Source organism: Marmota flaviventris, chromosome 1 (genome assembly GCF_047511675.1).
Source record: "Marmota flaviventris isolate mMarFla1 chromosome 1, mMarFla1.hap1, whole genome shotgun sequence".
Taxonomy (NCBI): domain Eukaryota; kingdom Metazoa; phylum Chordata; class Mammalia; order Rodentia; family Sciuridae; genus Marmota; species Marmota flaviventris.
In genome coordinates this window covers 195,349,999-195,373,900 of record NC_092498.1, presented here as the reverse complement: position 1 = coordinate 195,373,900, position 23,902 = coordinate 195,349,999, and the positions used below count along the sequence as shown (strand labels likewise).

Sequence of the window (23,902 nt, the reverse complement as noted above, 5' to 3'; positions counted from 1 at the left end):
TGTGTTCATGTCATTGAACTAAGAGTCCTGGGATATGAGGTGTTGTGGGAAGGGCTTAGTTCCTGAAGCTGGGTTGGTCAGGATAGGCTAAGCTCTGCTGCAGTAACAAATTGACTTCATCATCTTAGTAGCTTAACCCAGGAAAGATTACTTCTCACTCACAGTATGTGTCTCTCACAGGTGAGTAGAAAGCCCCAGTTTGACATCTCACAACCTGGAATATAAGGCCTGTGTAGTCACCAGTGCCACAAAAGAGTGGGACAGTTGCTGTCTTCTATCTGCCTCCTCTGGAATGAATGCATTGTTGTTTATATCCACACTTCATTGGCCAGAACTAAAATTGTGAGGGGCCTTGGAATTGGTGATGGGTGGAGAGGAGATAGATGAAAAGTTCAGAGAACATCATTCCTTTCCACATTTGCCTGAAGCCAGTTTCTCAAATGGGAGTAATCTTTGGATTTATTGAAAGAGAGAGAGAGAGAGAGAGAGAGAGAGAGAGAGAGAGAGAGAGAGAGAGAGAGAAGGAGCTTGTAGATGCCTAGAATTAGCTGAAATTATTTTTATTATAAAGTAATTCAAATACATAGTAGCATTAAATACTTCTAAACTTGTGATGCTTAGAGCTCTCCTATGATCATAAAACCAAAACACATATATAGATAAAATACCAATACAGTCACAAACTGCATTTGTACGGATCAATGTGCTGAATTTAATGTGATAAAATTTCATTTTTGCCAAAACTGTCACTCAGGTTCTTATGAGTTTGGTGTGCTGTGTGCTATGCTACATAGCTTGTAGGATGGATCAGTTCTTTCATCAGTTTCTTCTCTGTATATTAAATCTGATTTGTGATTTTTCTCTTTAGCCTGTGATAATTAAAGTTGCATTTTATAGTGCCGACTACATTGATAATTTAAAAATATTTGATAATGCAAAATTTGATTATAATATGAGATCATTTAGATGGTCCAGGTTAATTAAAAAATTGTCATGAAATAAAAAAAAAGAAACCAAAAAAAATTGTCATGAAAGTAAAAACACAAAGTTAAACAAAAAATAAAATTTAGAGAACTTTTGGACCTTCTTGAATGTCTGAGGATCCCCCAGAATTTGAGGAACAGGTGGAAAATAGAGAACCATTGGAGTGCCTCTCAAAGGGGAGAGAGACAGAGAGAGATCAGCTTAGTGAGTTGGAGTCAGCACCTAGGCCAGGGTGTGCGGGGGTAGGTGAGGAGCAGGTAGGAAAGCCAGAGACAGCAAGCTGTGGAGATGTCAGGTAGAGGTAACATGTGATGAGGGTGGGTACCAAGGCGGTAGTTTGAGGAATGGGTAAGTAGGGGCACTAGATTTGAGAGGCCTGTCTTGATCAATTCCAGAGCTGCAAAAGCTCCAGCATTCTGTTTACTGATCCCAAAGAAAGAATTTGAAGGACTCAACAGAGAGGGAGAAGGTTTGGGCCTTTGATTACTCATGTGTTCCTTGGGGGCTGCCGGCAGAGACAACGTGGAGGGCCAGGCTGCTTCTTCAAGCAGCGGGAATATAGAGCATAGGTTGTGTGCCCACTGTGAAGATGGATTTCTTCAGATGTTTTATGAGTGCATTCCTTTACTTTACAATCAAGGTCGCTCTGCTTTGATTCCCCACTGTTTCAGTCAGCTTTGTGTCACTAAGACCAAAAGACCTGACAAGAACAACGTAGAGGAGGAAAAGGTTATTTTGGTTTATGGTTTCAGAAGTGTCAGTCTATAGACAGCCGACTCTGTAGCTCTGGATCTAAGGTGAGGCAGAACATGATGGTAGAAGGGCCCAATGTTCTGCAGGAAAGCGGCTCAGGACACTGCAACCAGGAAGGAGAGAGAGAGAGAGAGAGAGAGAGAGAGGCACGCACAGGAGAGCGAGCTCTGTTCACTAGGGACAAAATTTGTACCCCCAAAGCACACCTCCAGTGACCTCCTTCCTCCAGCCACACCCTACCTGTCTGCAGTTACCATCCAGTTAATCCACATCAGTGGATTAATCCAATGATTAGGTTACAATTCTCGTGATCTAATCGTTTCACCTCTCAATGTTCTTGTGTTGTTTCAAACAAGAGCTTTTGGGGGATACCACATATCCAAATCACAAGACCTACCTAAAGATTGGAGACAAGGGAAGTGGCCAGTTTTCCTTCCCTTTGACCATGTTATCACATTCTTTGAAGTCCTTCTTATGTCGCCACCAGGAACAAATCTGTCTATGCACTGGCTGGTTATCCCAACAGAACCTGAGGAACCCATGGGTCTTGGAGGTAGGCTGCATATGGAAGATGATGGAAGGGAAGAGGAGTCAGGGTGACTCTTTGTCATGGGGGTCTAGGGTGATACGCCAGTGATTAGGATGAAGACTACAGGTGTGCCCAGCAAGGACAAAACAGAGCAAGACCACAACCCTCTGAGGCCATTTCCATCATCCTGTCTTTAACTGACATGCGCTTTCCTGAACCAGTTTTGGAGAAACTGTCGCACCGTGTGGTGTCTATAGTTCCTCTAAGGAACACTGAATTAGTGATCATTAGGATGATTTGAGCAGCTTTATTAGCTTCTCTCTTGTGCCTGTTTCTTCTGATCTGCTGGAGTAGGTTCTGGACACATTTTGCCCAATTAAGCACTATTTTTTTTTTGGTCTTTTACTTGTTTCAGGAAAGTGAAAAAAAATAATTATAAGAATTGCAGATGCTTGTGAGATATAAGCTGCCATGCTTATAAAGTAAGATGAGTTATCTGCCCTCAGTGTTCAAGAGCTCACTTTCCACCCTGTTCTTTTAGACAGAGATGCTTAAAATTCTCCAAGGAGTGACACAGCACAGGTTCATTGATCTCTAGATAATTACATAACGGGGACAATGGAAACTTCACACTTTGGGGAAGTGGAAGGCAGAGAACACGAAGCCACACACACACACACACACACACACAAAATTTGCAAACAAGATAAATTCATGTAATTTTCTAGAGTGAAATCTTGTGTTCATTACATTTTCAGTATTAAATAGTTAAAAATCTAACAGTGTTTCCTCTCTATAAATGATTAACCTAATGCACTTACTGATGGAAGTGACAAGGCACAAGCTGCCCGAGTGGCTTTTACTCTCCTGTTCCCACTTGTGATGAACTTCTACGCTCTCTTGGTATTGGCACAGGGGTCATCTTTCATAGGCCACTGAGGCCTCTGGGGAGACATATGTAATTTTTTTTTTTTTTAGTTTTTCCTCGTGACTTCTCAAATCTCTTTGGAACTTGTGATTAAAGTTTTGTGATCAAGTGAATGTCTGTCACCCCCAGAGACCACATGCTCCTTGAGGATAGCACTATGTCTTCTATCCCCAACTAGGGGAGCATTTTTCCTTAACAGCAGTTTCCACACCTTGAAGCTGCTGCAGGGCACCCTATAAGAGGCGTGTTTGGATCTCAGAGTTGGTTGGAAGAACAGATCTCCTAGCAGTAACAGCTGTGATTTTAGGAGTTTCTCTTCCAGGGATGGGTTCAATGAGGCTAGTTGTACAGTTTCTTTCAGATGTTGTTTGGTTTCAGATGGCTGCAGCCAGAGTTGTCTGGAGCTTGCGTCTCTACATTGATGGCAAAGACTGTTGATCTTGCCAGATACCCATTGCTTACCTTCTTTAGCAGATGTTATCAGTCCCTGTCCATGGTTCCTGACCACTCTCACCTTTCTTGTTCTGATGTTTCCCGCTGCAAGCCACTGCAACCCCATTGAGGGCCTTCTCTGGTTGCAGAGGTGGGATTGGCCCATTTTTGGTGCAGGCAGGGAGTGCTGGGCAGTTAATACACCTTGGAGCCATCCTCAAGTGCTACTAGAAGGGACAAGTAGATAAATATCAGTTTCCTTGCTCCTCTGGTAGGACTTCAAGGCACACTGAGGCATGTGCTACCCAGCCTCCCTGGAGATTCCCAGCAGAACTGAGCCCAGGTTGCCCACAGCAGTGGGCTGCTGGCTCACATCACTGTTGTGACTCCTTCAGTGCTTCTGGGGTTCAATCCCCCAGGTGGACTCAAATCTTTGTCTCAGGCTCAGCTTTGGGGAGAATCCAACCTAAGGTGCTTCTGGGTTGGTTGAGGTCATGTGACCATCTCCAGCCAGCAGATGGTGGGTGGAAGTGCTGCATATCATTTCTCACGCAAGGCAGGTAAGATCCAGAGCACTCTCCCTGTCTGGTCAGTGGCTGTGGCAAACCAGGAGCCGCATATTTTGGATGGGGGATTGAGGCTGCATGTTTCATAGGGAGAATCTGACACGGGAGGGCTGCTCAGTGCACACTGAATTCATAAGCAAGAAATTTGGCCCTTGAGTTTTTTGGCATTTTTTTCAGTTGAGGTACCAACCTACCTGACACATAGCCTCAGGACTGCCCTTTTGGGGTGCCACCATTTATGTCAGCTCAACCTACATCCTGGACTGATCCGTAAGAGCTTTGGGAGGTCCTACCTGTGATCTCTGTTAATGCTACCCATTTCCAAACTCCTTCCTTCTTCTGTTGTTTGATAAATATTATAAAAGTAAAATTTATGCTCTTAGTTCATCCGGCAGTTATTTTGGTATTATTAGTGAGATGAAAGTCCACATTCATTTCATTTCTAATTTATTAACTAATTGTTTCAATATTGAATAAAAATTATTCTGACCTTCCTGCTTGGTTTGTGATCATCTTTTATTATACATTAAATTGTTATGTGATGTTGTATCTATTTTGGGGCTACAGTTTTTCTTTTTCCTTGAGTTCTTGTGCAAGGACTGAGACACTGTAATTGTAGTTCTTTAATATATTTTACGACCTTCATTACTCATTACTCATCTCCTTGTTCTCCTTCAAAAATTGCATTAGTACTGAAATTGCATGGAACCCACAAATTACAATAGGGAGGAACTGTATATTGTTAAACAAGTGGTTTTAACATGTCAGGACTTCACATTCTAGAATGGACAGTCATTTCCATGGCTTTTCGTTTCTCTCACAGTTTAGTTGCCTTCCTTATGTTGATCATGCATATTTCTTGTAAAAGTTATTCCTAGGAATTTTCTATAGGTTGACCTTGTAATTTTTTCTTAGTTTTTCCTGTGACATTTCAACTTATTGCAGTTACATAGAAAAGCTTGTGTGTGTATATGTGTGTGTGGTGTGTGTGTGTAAGTCTTCCAAAATCTATAGAAAATTAATATTTAAGTAATATAAATGTATATAATTAAATTTTTTTTTGCCTTGTAACTGACCACTTTCTAACTCCATTTTGAAGTAAAAACACTTGAAACAATGTCCTGATATTCTATGAGCTCTAATTGCCTTTCCAGGTAGCTTAGAATATATAAAAGGTATGTCCTGGAATTGGAATAAATTCATGGAGGGAGGGAGCAATACAAAGAAAAGGCACACAAAGGAGTCGGGCATTTGGTAGGAATCACTGGATCTTGTCCCCACTGACCAAATACAGGATTATAGGAACCATGAAAACAAACAGCTTGTGTTCATAATCTCCCACACATTTAAAACCTCCTGTAAATGTCTCAGGTCAGAGACTTCACTAGCCTGAACATCAAAGTCTTCTCCTTAGACAGTTGGCACTTGTCAGTAATAACATCTTTATCTTTGGAGTCTGGATAATAAGAGACGATGTCAGAGGCAGCCGCCTTCTCATTGATGTTGACAGGTTGAGCCTGGCAGGTCTGACTGGTTAACATAAAAGTAAATGAAAGGACACCACATCCCAGATCAGGGTCTTACCTGTGTGCCATGTAAAACCCAAATCATTGGACTTATTCATTTAAAAAGAAAAACGAATAAGAAGTCAAGTGTGCTAGATTAGAGCTCCTTTCTCTCTTTGGAATTTGGGGTCAATTGATGTGCAAGTGTTGCAGAACTTCCCAGTAATTGGATTTATGGGGAAGTTCCTGGGTTCCGTGGTGTAAGCATATAATGCTTTGGGGTGCCACCACTTATGTCAGCTTTGGGAAATGAAGGCTTTTCAAGCTTTTTCTCTAATGTCATTATATTAACTTAGAGTTCCAATGAATTGATCATTTTCTACAAGGACAGTATAACCAACCATGTTTTACAGATTTCAAAGTTGGTATTTTCCAAAGATGTTCTGTAGTGTGAAAGGAAAACATTTACCCTAAACAACAAAGGGGAACAAAGAATATGAGAACCAGTTGACAGACCCTAGGGTTCCCAGGGTCTAGGAACATTTCTTAGTTATTTACTTTTCCCTCCCAAATGCTTTGTCAACATTATAAAGATGGTAGTGGCTGCCTAGTTCTCTTTATGTTTAGTTACCTGCACTTTCTTCATCAGGGTACAAGGTAGGTGCCCAGGTGAAGCTGTGTTCTTAGAGAGGAAAATGGAGTGTTAGTGTTGAGGGAAGGAGAATTGAACCAGGGGTGCTTAACCACTGAGCCACATCCCCAGCACTTTTTTGTATTTTATTTAGAGACAGAGTCTCACCAAGTAGCTTAGTGCCTTGTCATTGCTGAGGCTGGCTTTGAGCTCTTGGTCCTCCTGCCTCAGCCTCCCAAGCTGCTAGGATTACAGGTGTGCACTACAATGCCTGGCTCATTTTTTAATTTTGAGACAGAGTCCCACGAAGTTGCTTAGGGCTTTGCTGAGTCGCTGAGGCTGGCCTTGAATTTATGATTCTCACGCCTCAGCCTCTTAAATCACTGGGATTACAGGCATGTGCCACCATGCCCAGCTAAAACTGGTATCTCTTTATCTTGCCCCCAGAATGTTCACAGTGCCACTAACAATATATGTGCTTTTTTAAGTAAGCATGTTAGGAACCAAAGAAAAACATACATGACAGAGGGTTTTTTTTTTTTTTTTTAATTGAGAGGAGGGAGTTGGGCTTCAAATATCTGCTTGTTTTGGGGAAATAAATAAAGTTTTCTATTTTCCAAGCTGCTTTGAGTAACTTAGAAACTCTGAGAAGCTCCTGGCTAGCTGGCTGTCTATGTCTGGAGTTTGTCACTGTGCTTTTTTAACCTACAATTAGCTAGGATCTGCTAAAAGTGCAGCCAGTAATTGTCATATCCTTTTATAGCATAAGAAATCCTTTTTCCTTAAATGTTCTTATGATTCTTTTCCTACCCTTGACAGTATCAGTTTTTAGTGTAAAAGCTACAAAAATTAGATACTGGGGAAATCACTGATAATTACCATGAACTAGCTAGGCACTTCTGCACATGTTTTTAATGAGCGCCTACTGCATGCCACTGTGGTAGGCATAGTCATTTTAATTAAAGGTATTAGTACTGAACTGGGGGACTGGGGAGACAGAGGTTAAACATCATGCAAATGCTTGAGTGATTTGAGATCCCTGGCCAATCTGAAGGAAAGCAGTAAGGATGTGTGTGAGGGAAATGGTTTGGGTAATTCTACCTTTTTTTTTTTTTAAATGAAGTGGAAGAGAAGGAATACCTTCTATTCTGGAATTCTAAAAATGCCACAAAATAGCCAATGCTTATTCTTATTTTAAAATTTAAAGGATTTTCATAATTTGGGGTCATGGTGTGGGTCTAGAATCAGAACCTAAGATGTGGATGATTTTGCAGGTGACATTTGGGGAAGACCTCTCAGAAGAAGAGAGCTTGAGGGCAAGGTGGTCAGAGGGTGGAGCCCAGCAAGGATGTGGGGCCTCCGCTGGGGACACCTGGCCTGGATCTGGGTGGGCACCATCAGCATCCATGACAGTCTGCTGGGCCTGCAAAAAGTTGATATCTCAGTAGCTTTAGATAAATTTGGGGTCAGAGAGAGATGCGAAACCCTGGCTCCAGGGCTGCTTGGCTCAGCCAGCCCATTCTGGTAGTTCTGGACTCCACTAGCGGGCTGTTTGCATCCACCCTACTATGCGTTCGTTGGGTTCTTCCGTGTGACACCTGTTCATTGCCAGCCTGCCACATGCCTGGCACTAGGTCTTTGTGTTTGGAATCTTGCCAAGCAAGACCCGTTTAGTAGAGTCAATTCTTGCAAATTATAGATTTTTGCCCAAAGCCAAGTGATGGCATTGTAAAGGCTCCTGAAGAAGCTCGACCACAGCCCCCTGGAGAAGCCAGAAGCTGCCAAGTTTTCCTTCTACCAAGAGTCTGAGAGTCTCTGTTAAAGCCCTTGGCCATGATGCTCTCTAAAGGTGTCAATGCAGAGTTGGGCTGTTTGAAGGAACCTGTTCATTTCTCCTCAGTGGGGCTGGCTTCTCAGCAGAGGAGCAGGCTGGCCCCGGTGACACTGTTGTCAATCGGATTTCACCAGGGTGGAGAGTGCTGACCCTGTGTAGGAGATGGGATGCCTGTCACCTTGGTGGTATTTACAGCCATTTGGGAGGCTGGGCTGGCGGGGCCGGGCAGGCTCCCCGGCACTGAGGGCGGCAGAGTACTCTTCCAGCAGTGATGTGGGCGAGGGCCCCTTGCCCCTCAGGAGGGTGTTGGGACTGCTGCTGGCACCTTGAGATGCCTGATGGATGCCTGCTGCCGTCAGGGTGTTGGCACCATGCCTTTCTTATTCTAAACTAGAAGAACACAAGCCCAGGCTGAAGTCCCAGCTGGAGGAAGAGTTTGCATCTTAATCTACTTTATGCCAACATCATTCTCCTTTGTTTGGAATCTTAATAGACTTTGGGGACTTGCCTTTTTAGATGATCCTGTCTGCAGGGATATCAGGAAAAAACCCACCTGTTTCTTGCCAGTTGTAGGAATATTTCGTGACTGTATTTTGCATAATTGGGATGCTGGCTGGCTTAACAACTAGGGCAGAGCTAAACGAAGCTGCTTTGCTTAGATGTTGATGGCTGAGGATGAGTGTGAGCCCCACTCCATTTCCTTGGGAAGATACCATGAGTTTGCTTTATTCCAGGGTTACAAGGGACACTCTGAACTTGTCAGAGTCATCGTTCAAAAAGATTCAGGATCTGTGGAAGATTGTTTTAGTTCTTACTAAGTAGCTGTGTGACCTTTGGATAATTGCTTTCTTTCTCTGGTCTATAGTTGTTCTCTGTTAGTTGGGAGTGATGGGAGATGTGTTTTCAGTTCCAGTGTGCAAAGATTTGCACCCACACAGTCTTTGCATCCAACTCACGTGTCTTAGATTGGATTCATGATACTACTTTTGTTTACAAAGGATTTGTATTTCAACATAAGCTGCTTGTGAGACTTTTTACCAGCAAGTGGATTTGATTGTGTAAACAATCATTTACTGAATATTTATGGCAAGTTCTCCTCTGTGGGGGGGTACCTAAATTGACAGCACAGTGGAACTATTTAAGTTATTCATTTTTTCTTGAGTGCACTTTGGTAATATGGGTCTTTCATGGAATTCGTTTCATTTGTCTTATTGGCATGAAATTATTCATGATATTTCCTTATTATTATTTTATGTAAACCACCCCAGTGTTTGAATGAAAGCTGTATGTTTTTTGGAAACATTTCTTCTTAGAATTATTTGGCTTGCTTGTTATTTAATTATATGTTGTCCATGAAGGCTGTCTCATCAAGGAATCAAAATTCTTTAGGAATAACTTTTTTTAGCTGGGCGCAGTGGCACATACCTATAATCCCAGTGGCTCTGGAGGCTGAGGCAGGAAGATCACGAGTTCAAAGCCAGCCTCAGCAAAAAGCAAGGTGCTAAGCAACTCACTGAGACCCTATCTTTAAATAAAATACAAGATAAAGCTAGGATTGTGGCTCAGTGGTCAAGTGCCCAAGTTTAATCCCCAGTACCCCCCACCATCCAAAATAGAATAATTTTTTAAAAGAATCTGTAAGCGGTTTGCCTCCTCTGTCCTGAGCAACAGTGGGTAGGGAAGTCTCCACCTGCTCTTCAGATACACCTCTGGTCACAGTAGGGGACAGTGTTCAGGTATGGGCTCTGACAGATGGTTCAGGTATTCCAGGTGTCCTGACGTCCATTTAAAATCCCTCCAAACCAAAGCACGAAGATGTGGAAATGAGACAGACTCCTTGCTTCATCTCTCTTGAGAAGAAGTTGAGGGAGCTTGCGTTTCTAATGATTTCTGCAGCCTCGTTTGCATGCAGGGAATGCGACAGAGCTCTGTTGGGCCCCTGGTGTTTGAAAGTGCTGTTGACACAGACCAGTGGAGATGAGTGGGCTGCTGGAGGCCCTTGAGGTCCATTACCGGCAGAACAAGGAAACTGGGAAGCCTTAGAATCATCTGGGGAGCTTCAGGGAAAGTGGTCCCGAGGTGGGGTGTACTTTATGGCGTTCTTCCACTTGAACACACTCAAAGAGCCTCCGTGAACAACATCTGGAAAAACAAAACGCAGCCCAAACCCAAGGTGACTTGTGAATCTCGCTGCAACAGACAACAGAGATTAAATATCCAGGTCACAGGAATCAGCAGCCTGCCAGGGATCCCTGCCCTCCCGGAATTGCACTGGGTGCGTGGTGCAGCCCTGGGAATGCTGGAGTGCTGGGAGGAAACATTAAACCCAGGGGTGAAAAGGAAAGATCAGCTGTCCCTGGGGAGAGCTCTGGTCTAAGCAAACCAGCATCCGGTGTCCCTGAGGAGGACAATGTGAGGGATAGGGCGGGAGCATTGGAGAGGCTCCCAGACATTGGCATGAAGAGGCTGCTGGTGAAGAGGCCTCTGATAGGAAAGGAGAGCCCACAGGCTGTGAAGAAAGGATGGAAAGCAGAAGAAGAGTCCATCCGCAGGAAACTGGCCAGCTGGAGGGAAAGTGGAGATGAGGTTATCATTAGGGTGGCTGGCGTGTCTGAGGTGTCCCCAGCCCTGGGAGCATATGAGGCCATGTTAATATTAATGCCCAACTTGGCAAATCTCACTGGACTCTTCTGCTCACACAGGTCCTCTGCCAGTGTCCTCAGAGTCCCCAGAGTAGGATGTCACCTGTGCTCAGGTGCAGCATGGCTTGCATCTCCTGTTCTTCCTCTAGTTGTCCTGTCACTCCTGTTACTCCCCCTGTCCCTCAGGGCTGCCCTTCTGCTGTCACTGTCTTCCCCAGGCTGCTCATGACCTTCTGCTGATTCTCCTGAGGCTGCCAAGCCCCGGAGTCTCACAGAGGCTTTGGAAACAGCTCTTTCCACATCCATCCTTCTCCCTGTGCTCCAGAGGTGCTAACACCAGCTGTTCCGGGATCCAGGAGTGCAGGGGCAGATGCCATGCTGGTGCCTCTTCTCATGGTCTGCTGTGCCTGTTATACCCTCCCAGGGGTCTGAAGTTTCCTATGCACAAACCTCTCCTTGTCTTTCCAACTACCCCCTTGTCTGCCCGTTTGCAGCACACCCACCATGGGCCGAAGCCAACCTTGGGTCCTTGTTTGGATTTCATGGGGTCTTGCTGCCACACTTAAAAGGCTACCCAAGTCAATATGCACTAGTCCAAGGGCTTTATGATCCCTCCTGTTGGGGACTGCATCTTTTGTTTCTGTTAACCATTTTGGCAAAGCAAGAAATATTCTATAGCACTGCAGCTTGAACTCCTGTGTATCATAACCATGCTGCTGGGGTTGGGGGCAGGGTCTTGTTAAAACCCAGAATCTGATTCTGTCATGTCTGGTGTGGGGCCTGAAATTCTGCATTTCCACAGAACTCCCAGGTGACACAGGTGTGGCTTTGGGTAGTAAAGGGGTTCAAAACATGCCACCCCTAAATAGGCCACTTTGCCACATCATTATTTCAAGTTGAAGGTAAATCACGGAATAGCAGAGGCAGTAAAAGCTCCTTCCCTTCTCTTTTTGCCTAAAAGCAAGGCATAAATTTCTTTTTTGTTAAATTGTCCCTCTGGCTTCTCTTGTAGCAGGAAGGGTAAACACTTAACTATCACACAAGACCCTAGACTCTTATCAGCACCCACACGGCACCGAGAGGAATCTCCATAGCAAGTCTTACTTAATTCTTAGCTTCCATTAGTCTCCCCTGTATGTTTAACTTTCATTGCCCCTAGAAGCCCCAAACCCTTTGCCTTTGTCTGTTACTTCTCTACAAATGTCTCACTCTCCTAAACATGAAGATTAGGAGAGTAGTAATCATATAAAGGAAGAAAGTAATAATAGGTGGTTAGACAGGAAAGTGGATTAATGTGACTTGCAGTCACTTTTTCCAGCTCCGTTAGGTGTGACGGGGAATTGAGTCTAGTTATGCGAATTCATCTGACCTGTGGCAGGTAGGAAACTTGATTTCTGGGACCCAGCCCCACTAGGCCTTGCTGGTTCACTTGGAGTTTGTTGGCTCCCACCTCAGTCAGGGCAGCCTCAGATCAGTGAGCAGGAAGCTGCTCTCTCTCTCTAAGCTATGTGCTTAGTTTTGCTGGAGTGTTTCTTATTGTCCTGTTCCTATTGGCTTTCTATTTCAATTCCCCCATGAACAGCAAATCCATCTGTCTGAGTCACATTCGGCATCACATTCTGTCTGACCTTGAGATGTACATGGATTTTGGGAAAAACCCAAGGGTATGAGTCCTATTTTCTTTTAGAGTGTGTGGATGAGGAATAAGCATGGTGGAGTGCCCATCTAGGCCAAGCTGACCATCTAGGTCAGCATGAGTGAGATATTAATTCTGTTTGGCAGGTGGGGAAACTGAGGTTTGGAAAGATTATATAATGTTCCTAGAGGCATCCAGATAATAAGAGCCTGGTAGGGCCGTGGAGTCTGACTCCGTGTTCAGTGTTCTTTGTACCACTCTAAAATGAAGCTTTATCAAACTGAAGAAATGTTTTTCTCTTCCCTGCCTGTATGAGTTTTCTTAATAAGTGCTACCTTGGCAGATTTCCTTGTGGAAATTCATTCCTCCCTCCCTCTCTCTCTTCCTTTCTTCCTCCCTCCCTCCCTCTCTCTCTAGCTTCCTGGGAAGCTGCTGGCTTGGTGGCTGAGGGCTAGCGATTGGGATGTTTAATTTTTGCTCTTTCTACCTTTTGTAGCTTTGTAAAGAATTTATTATCAATGCAGGGACAGAGTATGGATTCTCTTAGATTAGCTGGAGCCTTTTGAAATTTCTGATCTGTGTAGGTCAAACTTGATAGACCTACTGGCAATTTCATATGACTCCGTTTCATTGATTTTGCAAGTAGATTGTTGGAGATGAATAGATGCTGGTTGGCCTTTGGTTTTCTAGTCAGGTTGATTAGGGTAGGTACCAGAATAATGCTGCTGTGGTGAGCCTGAAGTCCTCGGTGCACAGTGTCCTTGGGGATGAGAACGTTTCTGGAGCCTGAGCCCAGGGCTATGCCCCAGCTCACATTGTTTGCTCTTGCTACCGATGCACCAGGCATTTAGAGTCTCCTTATTTTTTTTTTCCCCTCTTACTTGTAAAGAAAAACACTTTGCTCTGGACTAAGAACTTTAAAGGAGGAAGGTGAGTCTGTGGAAGAGAGGATTGAAATGGGTTTTGTTTTCCTGCTGCTCCCCAGGAGCTGGATGCAGACAGAACCAGAAGTACCATTGCTATAGATTCCAGATATGCTGGAAAGGTGTGGGGCTGAGTTCTCATTCTTGCCTCAGACCGTACAGCTTCTGAGTGAGCTTGTGAATGCCTGGGCTGTAGACTGATGGTGCCTGATGCTGGCGTGGCAGAGGCTGAGCTTCTCTGTCTGTGCATTATGTTTGTGCCCTTGGATGACGGTTGCTCTTGTGGAGCCTTGTCCTGGTTCAGGGATGGGAAATGTCAGGCTGTCCTCCCGACCACAACAGGTCAAGGCAAGTTTTGAGGGAGAGGCTGCTGAATGTGTCTTAGTTTTCCCAAGAGCACATCCCCTCTCTCTCCTATCCCAACTGTGGGTACCAGACCATCCATCACTGTACCCTGACTCTTCAGTGGCAATGTTTAGGATCACCATGGCTTGCGTCTTTGTCATTTTAAGTCACCATGCAATCTGTATGGCCCATCAATGCTCATCCTGTTCTATGAGTACTACTTCATGTCTCTGAAATCCCAACCAAGACCTTTCTCTGGGGACTTCCTGAACCCCTTTCTATGCTAAAAGCTCCAGCATCCCTAATATATTCACTGGATGCTTCTTGAATCTCCTCGATCCTCCCTGAGGATCCCACCCATTTTTCTTCCCTAGAATAGAGAATTCTTTTTTTCTAGGGACTGCAGAGTTTGAAGTCAGGGCTCAGAAATTGGCATTTCAGGCTGTTTGAGGGCTATTACTTTTCTTCTCTCCTGTAACATGCTTCCACGCTTCCTCGGTTGAGAGTTCTAGTGTACCCCCTTGCGTTGGCACTGCCTTATAGTGCCTGCTTGGGACTTTCTCCACCTAACTAGAGTTTCACCTTCATTTGTCATAACCTGAATGTCCACATGGTCAACCTGACCAGTCCTGTACCATGGTTCCTCAGCCCTTCTGCTGGGGTCCTCCACTCATCTAGTGTTAAAGGCCCAACTTAATGTTGGCATCTATGCCTAGGTCTGGGTTTATGTATCTGTGTCTATGTCTGTGTCTATATCCTGGCCTTCAAGTGCTCTTGGTTGCTCATTTTCCTGGAACTTCCACTTGATCTGCCTCTTGATGTCTCCAAGTTTTTCTGGTGTGTCCTCCTTCCTCTGACCTCATCTAGTGGTCTATCCCTAGGGCTTCCTGATCCTCTCCCCTCCTTTGCTGGGAAAACCCCAGTCTGAGATATTGGCTAAAATACTTTCCTCTTTCACTGTCTTCTCAGAGAAAATAATTAGGACCTCATTTGCTTAATTTAACATATATGTGTTCAGGGTCCTGCTCCTTGTGAAACACCATAAGCAAGATGAATGAGAACCCCAGCCCTGTGCTTACAAGTATTTGAAGGTCACCTTCTTTCAGTTCCTCAATGCAGGCAGAGCCATTAGAAGGATTGTGAGAAGAAAAAAGATAACAGATGTCCATAAATAAATCCTTTAACTGTAAATATGATTGTTAAGCTCATAAATTTGTGGCATGTGGGAAGATCAGTACCAGCCGCTATCTTGTCATCTGATCTGACACCTGTGTCTAGATGGAAATCATCTCCGAACAGATTGTATGTTATAATTAAAAAAACAAAAAACATTCTGTGTGAATATGCTGGGCCAAACTGCCCATCTTGGCACAACTGGAGTTTCTGCTATAGTTGACTCAAATATACTTACAAATAATTACTTTTTAACTTATTTTCAAAGGAAACCTACGTGGCAGATTCCTACACGCAAAGTATGAAATATGGATCCTTTGGGATGACTTTAACAATTCTCAGCCAACCCTCAGGGTTTAATTAAATTACAGATTCTGTTTTCTGATTTCTTTTTCTGAACCTGGATAGAAATTGGGGAAATTGAACCAATTTTGCCTCTGCTAGTTAATTCTGACTGGGTGCAATTGGTCAGGAAATCTGAAATCTTATTTTATCCATGTAAATTTTCATTATTTAAGCTCTGAACATTAATAAGTCCTTGGTTCCTTTCCCTCCCCCTCCCCCTCTTTCCAGTACTGGAGATCAAACCCAGGGTCTTGCACATGCTAAAGCATGTGTTCTACCATTGAACTACACACCCAACTCCTTTTCTCATTTTAATAAGTGGAGGAAAAAACATCTGGAGAAGGAAGTTTCTATACTTAGATTGAAAAACCTCCTTTAATTTTATTTTGCCAATGTCTAATGCAAGATCATCCCAATTAAGAGTAAGAAATACCCACCACATCAGGTCTGGCATTTCTCATGATGCTAGGCAAGGCTGTGCACTACAGACTTTTACTTTTTCAGTAATGTCACTGGTTAAATGAAATTATAATACACAATAGATATTAAGATTATAAGGAACGTCTTGATAACTGGCAATTACTGTGTCCTCATTGTGTGTCAAGCACTGTGTTAAGGGAACTATAATCATTTTCTTACGTACTCTTCACAAAATCCTGGGAGGAAGATGTTATTGTTCCTGCTTTATGGGTGAAACCACTGAAATAAAAGTGATTTGCCCAGGTTCACATAGTAGTCAGTGGCCACTTCAGGATTAAAATCTGGGTCTGGCTCAAATCTTGTGACCAAAACCACTTCCCCTGTTGCCTTAGCTGAGTGAATTGAAAATCTAGCTGGGAAAACTGCAAAGAGGCAGGTGTATCTGCCATAATGAACATCCATAATTTTCCAGGATGTTCCTGTTGCTTGGGTCTAGTGTCTTAGTCATAGGTCCCTGAAGCCCACTCATTTTGGGGAAGCTGGGGTTGTATGCATAGAGCCAACCCCCGCCTCTAGAAGGCCCTCATTGTGTGGCTACTCTGGGGAGTGGGTCACTAAGAGGCTTTAGGAGTCTCCGCAGCCCAGTGCTAACTCTATTCTGCATTGCTGGTCTCTCATAGAGAAGACTGGGGATGAGACATAAGGTATATAAGGACTCCATCATTTCAAGTGGGACCCCCAGAGACCACACTTATAAGCTATCATAGTAGAATAAGAATCTTTAGTAAGGCTGGTGGAGTCTGAGCGCTCTTTGAACCCACCTCGAGTGATGTGCTATTGTCTTTTTTTCTGTTGCAGGTCATCGAGGCCTATGTGACCATTCTCTGAAATATTTAAGCTCGAAAATCACAGAGCGAAGGCTGCAGGGCACCTGGCTGCCTCCTGGCCGAGGAAACCCAGAGAAACCATTCCCGGGAGCTCGAGGTTCTGTCATGCCCATGTTCAGCCCCCAGAATGGTCTTCATTCAGTCCAGGCTGAGAACAGCCCACTGAAGCCCAGGGTGGTGACCGTGGTGAAGCTGGGCGGGCAGCCCCTCCGCAAGGTCACCCTGCTCCTCAACAGGCGGTCGGTGCAGACGTTCGAGCAGCTCCTAGCAGACATCTCAGAAGCCTTGGGCTTTCCCAGGTGGAAGAATGATCGTGTGAGAAAACTGTTTAACCTGAAGGGCAGGGAAATCAGGAGTGTCTCTGATTTCTTCAGGGAAGGGGATGCTTTCATAGCCATGGGCAAAGAACCCTTGACATTGAAGAGCATTCAGGTGGCTATAGAAGAGCTGTATCCTAACAAAAACCGGACCCTGACATTGACCCAGCACAGCCGGGTCCCTTCTCCAAGGCTAAGAAGCAGACTTTATGGCAAGACTCTGAAAGGGGGTCACCACTGTGGGGAGACCGGGAGCAGCAGTGAGGCTGCCCGGAGCAAGACAGCCATTGGGCACCAGGGGAAGTGCCCCCAGGAGCTGGTGCTGGAGGACAAGGTGAGGGCCCAGAAGAAGTGGGCGAGGGGAAAACAAGAGTCTGAAGCGGGTGGCAAGCCACCCAGGGAAACTACTCTGGAAGACAGGAATGGCAGTGGGGAGAAGCACCTGGGGGTGGAGATCGAGAAGACCTCTGGGGAGATCATCAGGTGTGAGAAGTGCAAGCGAGAGAGGGAGCTCCAGCAGAGCCTGGAGAGGGAGAGGCTGTCCCTGGGGACCAGCGAGCTGGACATGGGCAAGTGCCCAAAGTACCATGTGGACAAGCTGGTGAGGACGAGAAGCTGCAGGAGGTCTCCCGAGGCAAACCCTGTGGGTGGGGAGGAAGGGTGGAGAGGTGACAGCCACAGGAACAGCCCCAGGAATCCCACTCAAGAGCTGAGGAGACCCGGCAAGAACCCAGACAAGAAAGCAGACAGAGACCCAGAGGATCAGGAAAGCCACCATCAGGGGGCAACCAAGGCCAAGAAGGACGTTGTGGAGAGTGCACCAGCCACAGAGGAGGGGCAGAGGGATGTGAAGAAAGATGCCAAGCACGTTTGCAAGAACAAGCAGGGTAGCTGGCTCCTGAGAGAGCCCCAGGCCGACCCTGAGAAGGTCCCCAGGACCCGAGAGGAAGAGAAGGAGGCAGAGAGGGAGAAGAAGCCAGGTGCATCAGGAGGGAGAAAGGTGGCTCTCAGAGATGAGACCCCTGGTAGGGTAGAGAAGGAGCCCAAGACAAGGCCAGAAGAGAACAAGCCAGAACGGCCCAGTGGCCGGAAGCTTCGACCTGCGGGCATCATCGCAGCACACGTGGAGAAGCACTACGAGACGGGCAGGGTCATCGGGGATGGGAATTTCGCCGTGGTGAAGGAGTGCAGGCACCGGGAGACCAGGCAGGCCTATGCCATGAAGATTATTGACAAGTCCAAACTGAAGGGTAAGGAAGACATAGTTGACAGCGAGATCTTAATCATCCAGAGCCTCTCTCACCCCAACATAGTGAAATTGCATGAAGTCTATGAAACGGAAACCGAAATCTACCTGATCATGGAGTATGTGCAGGGAGGGGACCTTTTTGATGCCATCATAGAAAGTGTGAAGTTTCCGGAGCCTGATGCTGCCCTCATGATCATGGACTTATGTAAAGCCCTGGTCCACCTGCATGACAAGAACATTGTCCACCGGGACCTCAAGCCGGAAAACCTCCTGGTAAGCCTCATTTTTTGCTGCTGTGGGATAGTTTTTTTTAAATGGGATAAAATAAATATTAATTGTTTCATATCCTGTTACCTTTACATACTTGACTTTTATGTTATTTTAGCATACTTTTTCCAATATTTAAAACTTTAGTTAGAGTTCCTAGGTGGCTGAGATAAATTGGTTTTGATGAAATTACTGAAAAATAAACATTGCAATTTAAATAAATGAAAACTCTTTTTTTCATCCCTGAGAGAAAAAAGTTTGCTTTGATGATGACCCTGCAGACTTAATTTCCTGACCTTTTGCACATCCTCTCGTCCATGGTGGCAGCTTCCACCCAGGCTTGGTGCCTACCATTGACTGACTTCCCACTGAGACCCTCCCTATGACCCTTTTGAGGATAATACTTTGCCAAGGAAAGGGATAATATTTTTCAGGTGTCTATGTGTGGAGTGGTAAGGGGCTGACCCTGGAGTTAGATACTCTGGGTTTGAATCTTGGCTTTCTTAGTTACTCAATTCGGGATAAGCCCCTTACCTCTCTGAGCCTCTGAGCCCAGTTTACTCTTTTTTTTTGGTATTGGGGATTGAACTCAGGGGCACTCAATCACTGAGCCACATCCCCAGCCCTATTTTGCATTTTATTGAGAGACAGGGTCTCACTGAGTTTCTTAACACCTTGCTTTTGCTGAGGCTGGCTTTGAACTCACGATTACAGGCGTGTACCACTGCTCCCAGCTCTGCTAATATCAGAGGCTGCCTTGCCTCCTTCCTCCCACCTCAAATGGGAATTGTTAAGGTACCCCACCCTAGAATGATTCCTACCTCCTGACACTATCCAGAGCAAACACCTGCTTTCTTAAACTCTCCCCCAAATCATGTAACACAGCCCAAATCTCATGATAGGTCCTTTGAACACCCTCTTGCTTAGATGCCAGGCGCCCGCCAATGGTGCATTCTCCCCTTTGCAGTGAGTTGATAAGCTCCGCAGGTTTGACCAAAAGTGCTTCCCTGGAAGTCTTTGTCAGGGCAGCAGCATCACACGGTCACCATGTGGCATCTGCAGTCTACTTTTTAAAAAATTTTTTTTTTATTTCTTCTATTTTAATTTTTATTGGTATATTTTAACTCTACATAAGAGTGGTATTCATTATGTCACATTCCTACATGCACATAATTTGATCACTCTCATTCCCCAGTAACTTCCCTTTCTTTCCTCTCCTCCTTCCCCTGATCCCCTTGCTCAACTCCACTGACCTCCCTGTTTCCCTGCTGTCTTCCTCGTAGCCTTGACCACCACCTGAAACATTCTTTACTTTTCTGTTTTCTTTCTCTTACTGGGAAGAAAGTTCCAGGACCACAGAGGCTCTGTTTTATTCAGACTATACCCTGAAACCTGATCAGTTTTGTCACATGGTAGACATTTAATAAATAAACATGGGTTGGATGGATGAATAACAACCATAGCACACCACCTGGGAGATAGCCAGCGGTTCACTAGTGACAGCTGCTGCCATTATCATCACATTGAAAACAACTCTGATATCAAGGTAGCTATTACAGGAAGCACCGAAAGCCATATTGCTGCAGTCAAAGCAATAGCAAATGGAGAAAAAATGATTTCAGTGAGCCTTCTTTGGGGGCAGGGAGGAAGCAGGGGTGTAGCTGGTTTCCTTGAATTTTCAGCGGTAGACCAGGCCTGCAAATATAACTCCATCACATGAACCAGTCTTAAACTGTTTCCGCAAGCAGACTAAAACACAGAGTGAATCAAGCTAATTACTTGGCAAAATGAGGTCTATGTTGACCACAGAGTCAAGCAATCTTGTTTTTGCTCAATTTTCAAAATTGCCGAAGTGATTTGGCTAGGTGCCTGAGTGGTCTGAATTACCCTCAAATAATACTCTCATATGAAATTTTTTTTTGCATTAACTAGATGTCCTTCCTTAACTCATTTTTTAAAATTATCTCTCTATTTTTTTTCTGTGCCTGAGCTCAAGTTTTTTTTTTTTTAATGTGCTATGAACTTTTTATTGTGATCTTTGGAATTGCAACAGAGATGCATATGTGTGAATGTGTGTTTTAAATAAATGACTGCTGTTTCCACCAAATTGTTAAAGCAGGAAAGACTGATTAGAAGCATGAGTAGGTCCCATGAGCTGAACATTTTGGCTATGTGCCTCCTAAAGCATTATCACAGTTACACAAGTTCTCAAATATGTGGAACAAGATCCTTTGCCCTAGAAGACTGTTTTCTTTTGGGGACAATTAGCTAAGCTTGTATTTTCTAACAAGCTCCTGAAACCCATTGCTGGGCCCATCTCTTGGGCAATCCAGGCTCTTACTTGTGGGAAGGGACTTTGCCAACAATTTTAAATGGATGGGTGTAGATGGCACGAAGGAGTTTGCTGCAAGAAGTAGGAGCACTGTAAGGAATGCTTAATATGGATGAGCTGATTGCTTCTTAAAAGATTTTTGGCAATTCTTCATGGACTTAAATATCAGTACATATATGCTTTTAGTGGTTTGGGGCAATGGTGTGTGTGTGTGTGTGTGTGTGTGTGTGTGAGAGAGAGAGAGAGAGAGAGAGAGAGAGAGAGAGAGAGAGGAAGGGGATTTGCCAACTGCTATTCTGCAGTTTGCAAATCTCCTTATTATTTTTCAGTCCAACATGAGATATTGATTAGTATTGATCTTAATTGATATTTAGACCTTTTTCTCTTTTCTGATTTTGAAGAAAATTTCAAACAATTTTTTGTATGTATGATGGTATGTCTTCTGCAGAGACTGCAGAAAGCTACAGATTTAAGCCACTTATTATTATTATTATTATTATTATTATTATTATTATTATTATTTTGGTATTAGGGATTGAACTCAGGGGCACTCAACTCAACTACCGAGCGACATCCCCAGCCCTTTTTAAAAATGTATTTTATTTAGAGACAGGGACTCACTGGGTTGCTTATGGTCTTGCTAAGTTGCTGAGGCTGACTTTGAACTCAAGATCCTCCTGCCTCAGCCTCCCAAGCTGCTGGGATTACAGGCATGCACCACTGTGCCCAGCTTTGAGCCATGTTTTGAAGGAAGGGTTAATATATTTGGTCTCCTGTGGGTAGTGTGTCAGGTTTTATTTATCAAAATAAAACATGTTTGTCCTTTTTCTGGACGAAAAGTTCAACATATTGTGATCAGGAATATAAATGTTTTCTGATGTTGTGCTTTCTGATTTTCTTTTAGACAGATGAAGATAATGTTGGATTTGACAATTGGCAGATGTCTGTGTTTAGAAAGCTGTCCTCTCTAAGCTTGCAGATATGATAATGATATTGCAAAATTTTTTTCCAAGATGATATATTAATATATATTACCGTGGTAATTACTGTGTATCAGTTCGTGTTCTTCAGTTGCTTTGATTTGTATTCAATGAATCCTTTAATTTTTTTTCTCTTTTCACATTTTTTAATTGGTGCATTATAGTTGTACATATGGTGGGATTTGTTGTTACATATTTGTACATGCACATAATATAAGAATATAATTTGACCAGTATCACTCCCTAGCACTCTCCCTCTCCACATCCCACCTCTTGGTCCTTGTCCTCTAGTGATCTCCCTTTGATTTTTATGAAATCCCCCAAACCCCAACCTTTCTTTTCCTTTTTTCTCTCTGGTTTCCACATATGAGAGAAAACACATGACTGTTGACCTTCTGAGTTTGGCTTATTTCGCTTAACATAATGTTCTCAGGTTTCAACCATTTTCCTGCAAATGCCATACTTTCATTTTTTTATGGCTGAGTAAAACTCTATTCTGTATATATCCCACATTTTCTTTATGCATTCATCTCACCAAACCCTTTCTTCCTTTAATATGTGGCTGCTGTCTCTATTGAGACCTGTCTTTTGCTTGGGAAAGTGATTATGTGAGAACTAACTTTTGATTATATGGTCAATTGTAGCTGTTGCTGCTTTTAGAAGTTTTCTGAATGTGCTAAGAGATCTTAACAAATATAGCAAGCATATCACACTGTTTTAATCAACAGAAATATCTCCGTCTGATAATTAAGCCCGAGAGTAAAATTTCAGGCCTATATTACCAAGTTCATCTGTTTCTACCGATCACATTTCTGATAAGATGCTAGTGTTCCTCTTCCCTTAGGGTTATTTGGACTCCTGAGATCTCACAAAAGAAGTTTTAATTATGAGATTTTTCCAGCTTGCAGAAACATCCATGTTAATTGCTTCTTCTGCCAGTGTGTTCCCTGGAGAGGTTAGAATCTGCTTGGTAGTGTTGGCTGGGCCCTGGGGAAGAAGGGGAGGAGGCAAACAGAAGCTTAAGTGATGCTGCTCAGACCAGTTCACTCAGGACAGGAAGTGGACAGGCCAGGTTATTTATAGCCCGTGGCTGAGAAATCATATCCAGCAAAGAGAGCTGGGTGAGCCGATGGGGGAAGGGATCAAAGGGATATCAGACGTGTGAGCAACAGTCATTTAAGAAAATCCCTCCCTCCTAGAACAAGGGCAAGAGAGGGTAGGCTCTTATTCTGGAAACGGGACTGAAAGTTATGAGAAGGGTGGGCAGGCTGCTGCCCCTTAACTGACCTGCAGAGGGTTCATTTCCTTAACTCATATTCCTGCCCCCAGCCCAGCTGCTATAGCTCTGGAGTGCTAGAAGACCATCCAAATCCAGGAGAAATGGTGGCAGGGTGAGGTCACGGCTTGGTTGAGGACAAGGTGATACCCTCTTGCTGGCCTCTTATTGATTTCAGGAAGGACAGACTTGTCCAGACGTTTAGCTGCTGAGTACAGATAGGATAGGGCACTGACTGCTGTCCCCAAGGGCAAGGAAAACCTAGTAGGATAGACAACAGCCAGATACAGTCCTTGTCCCTCCAAAGCAGACGTGCTGAATCGATGTGCTGATCTCAACTCCCTGAGTCCTTTTTCTTCTTCTACTTTGATATGCAAGAAGGACTCAGGGACCCTTGCTGCTATTGGTTCAGTCATACACATTTCTCCCTCATCAGCAAAGCTTCTACCAGCTCCAGTTTCAATCTCCTTTCCCCTGAGCTTCTGAGACAGAGGTGACCTTGTCTTCTCATTAATAGCCTAAAATCATGGGTATTTTTATATACCAATCACATTAATTAAAAATTGATAATAACCATAAAGTATATATTGTTAGGCTATACTTAATAAAATCAGGAAACACGGATCTCAGCAATAACATGAGGTCACTAAAGAAAAACACAATGAGACAGGCCTTTAGTTCAGGTTATTTAGTTAAGATTAATAACACCAATTCCTTATTGCTCTCTTTTATAAAAATATATATTTGTTTTAATTAGTTATACATGACAGTAGAATGCATTTATGTGCTTTGATATATCATCCATAGATGGGGTATAATTTCTCATTTTTTCTGGTTGTACATGTTGTAGAATCACATTGGTTGTGCAGTCATATATGTATATAAAGTAATAAGGTCTGTTTCATTCTACTAGCCTTCCTATCCCCATATTCCTTCTCCTCCCCTCCC

At 43.9% G+C, this 23,902-nt stretch overlaps 1 protein-coding gene across 1 annotated transcript in view; it reads left to right on the top strand.

Moving 5' to 3' along the window:
- Window positions 1-23,902, top strand: part of Dclk3 (doublecortin like kinase 3) — a 41,676-nt gene that overhangs the window by 4,630 nt on the left and 13,144 nt on the right. The window contains exon 2 of the mRNA XM_027932598.2: window positions 16,505-18,372. Within this exon, the coding sequence (XP_027788399.2) occupies window positions 16,505-18,372 (1,868 nt within the window). The remainder of the gene's footprint in view (window positions 1-16,504; window positions 18,373-23,902) is intronic.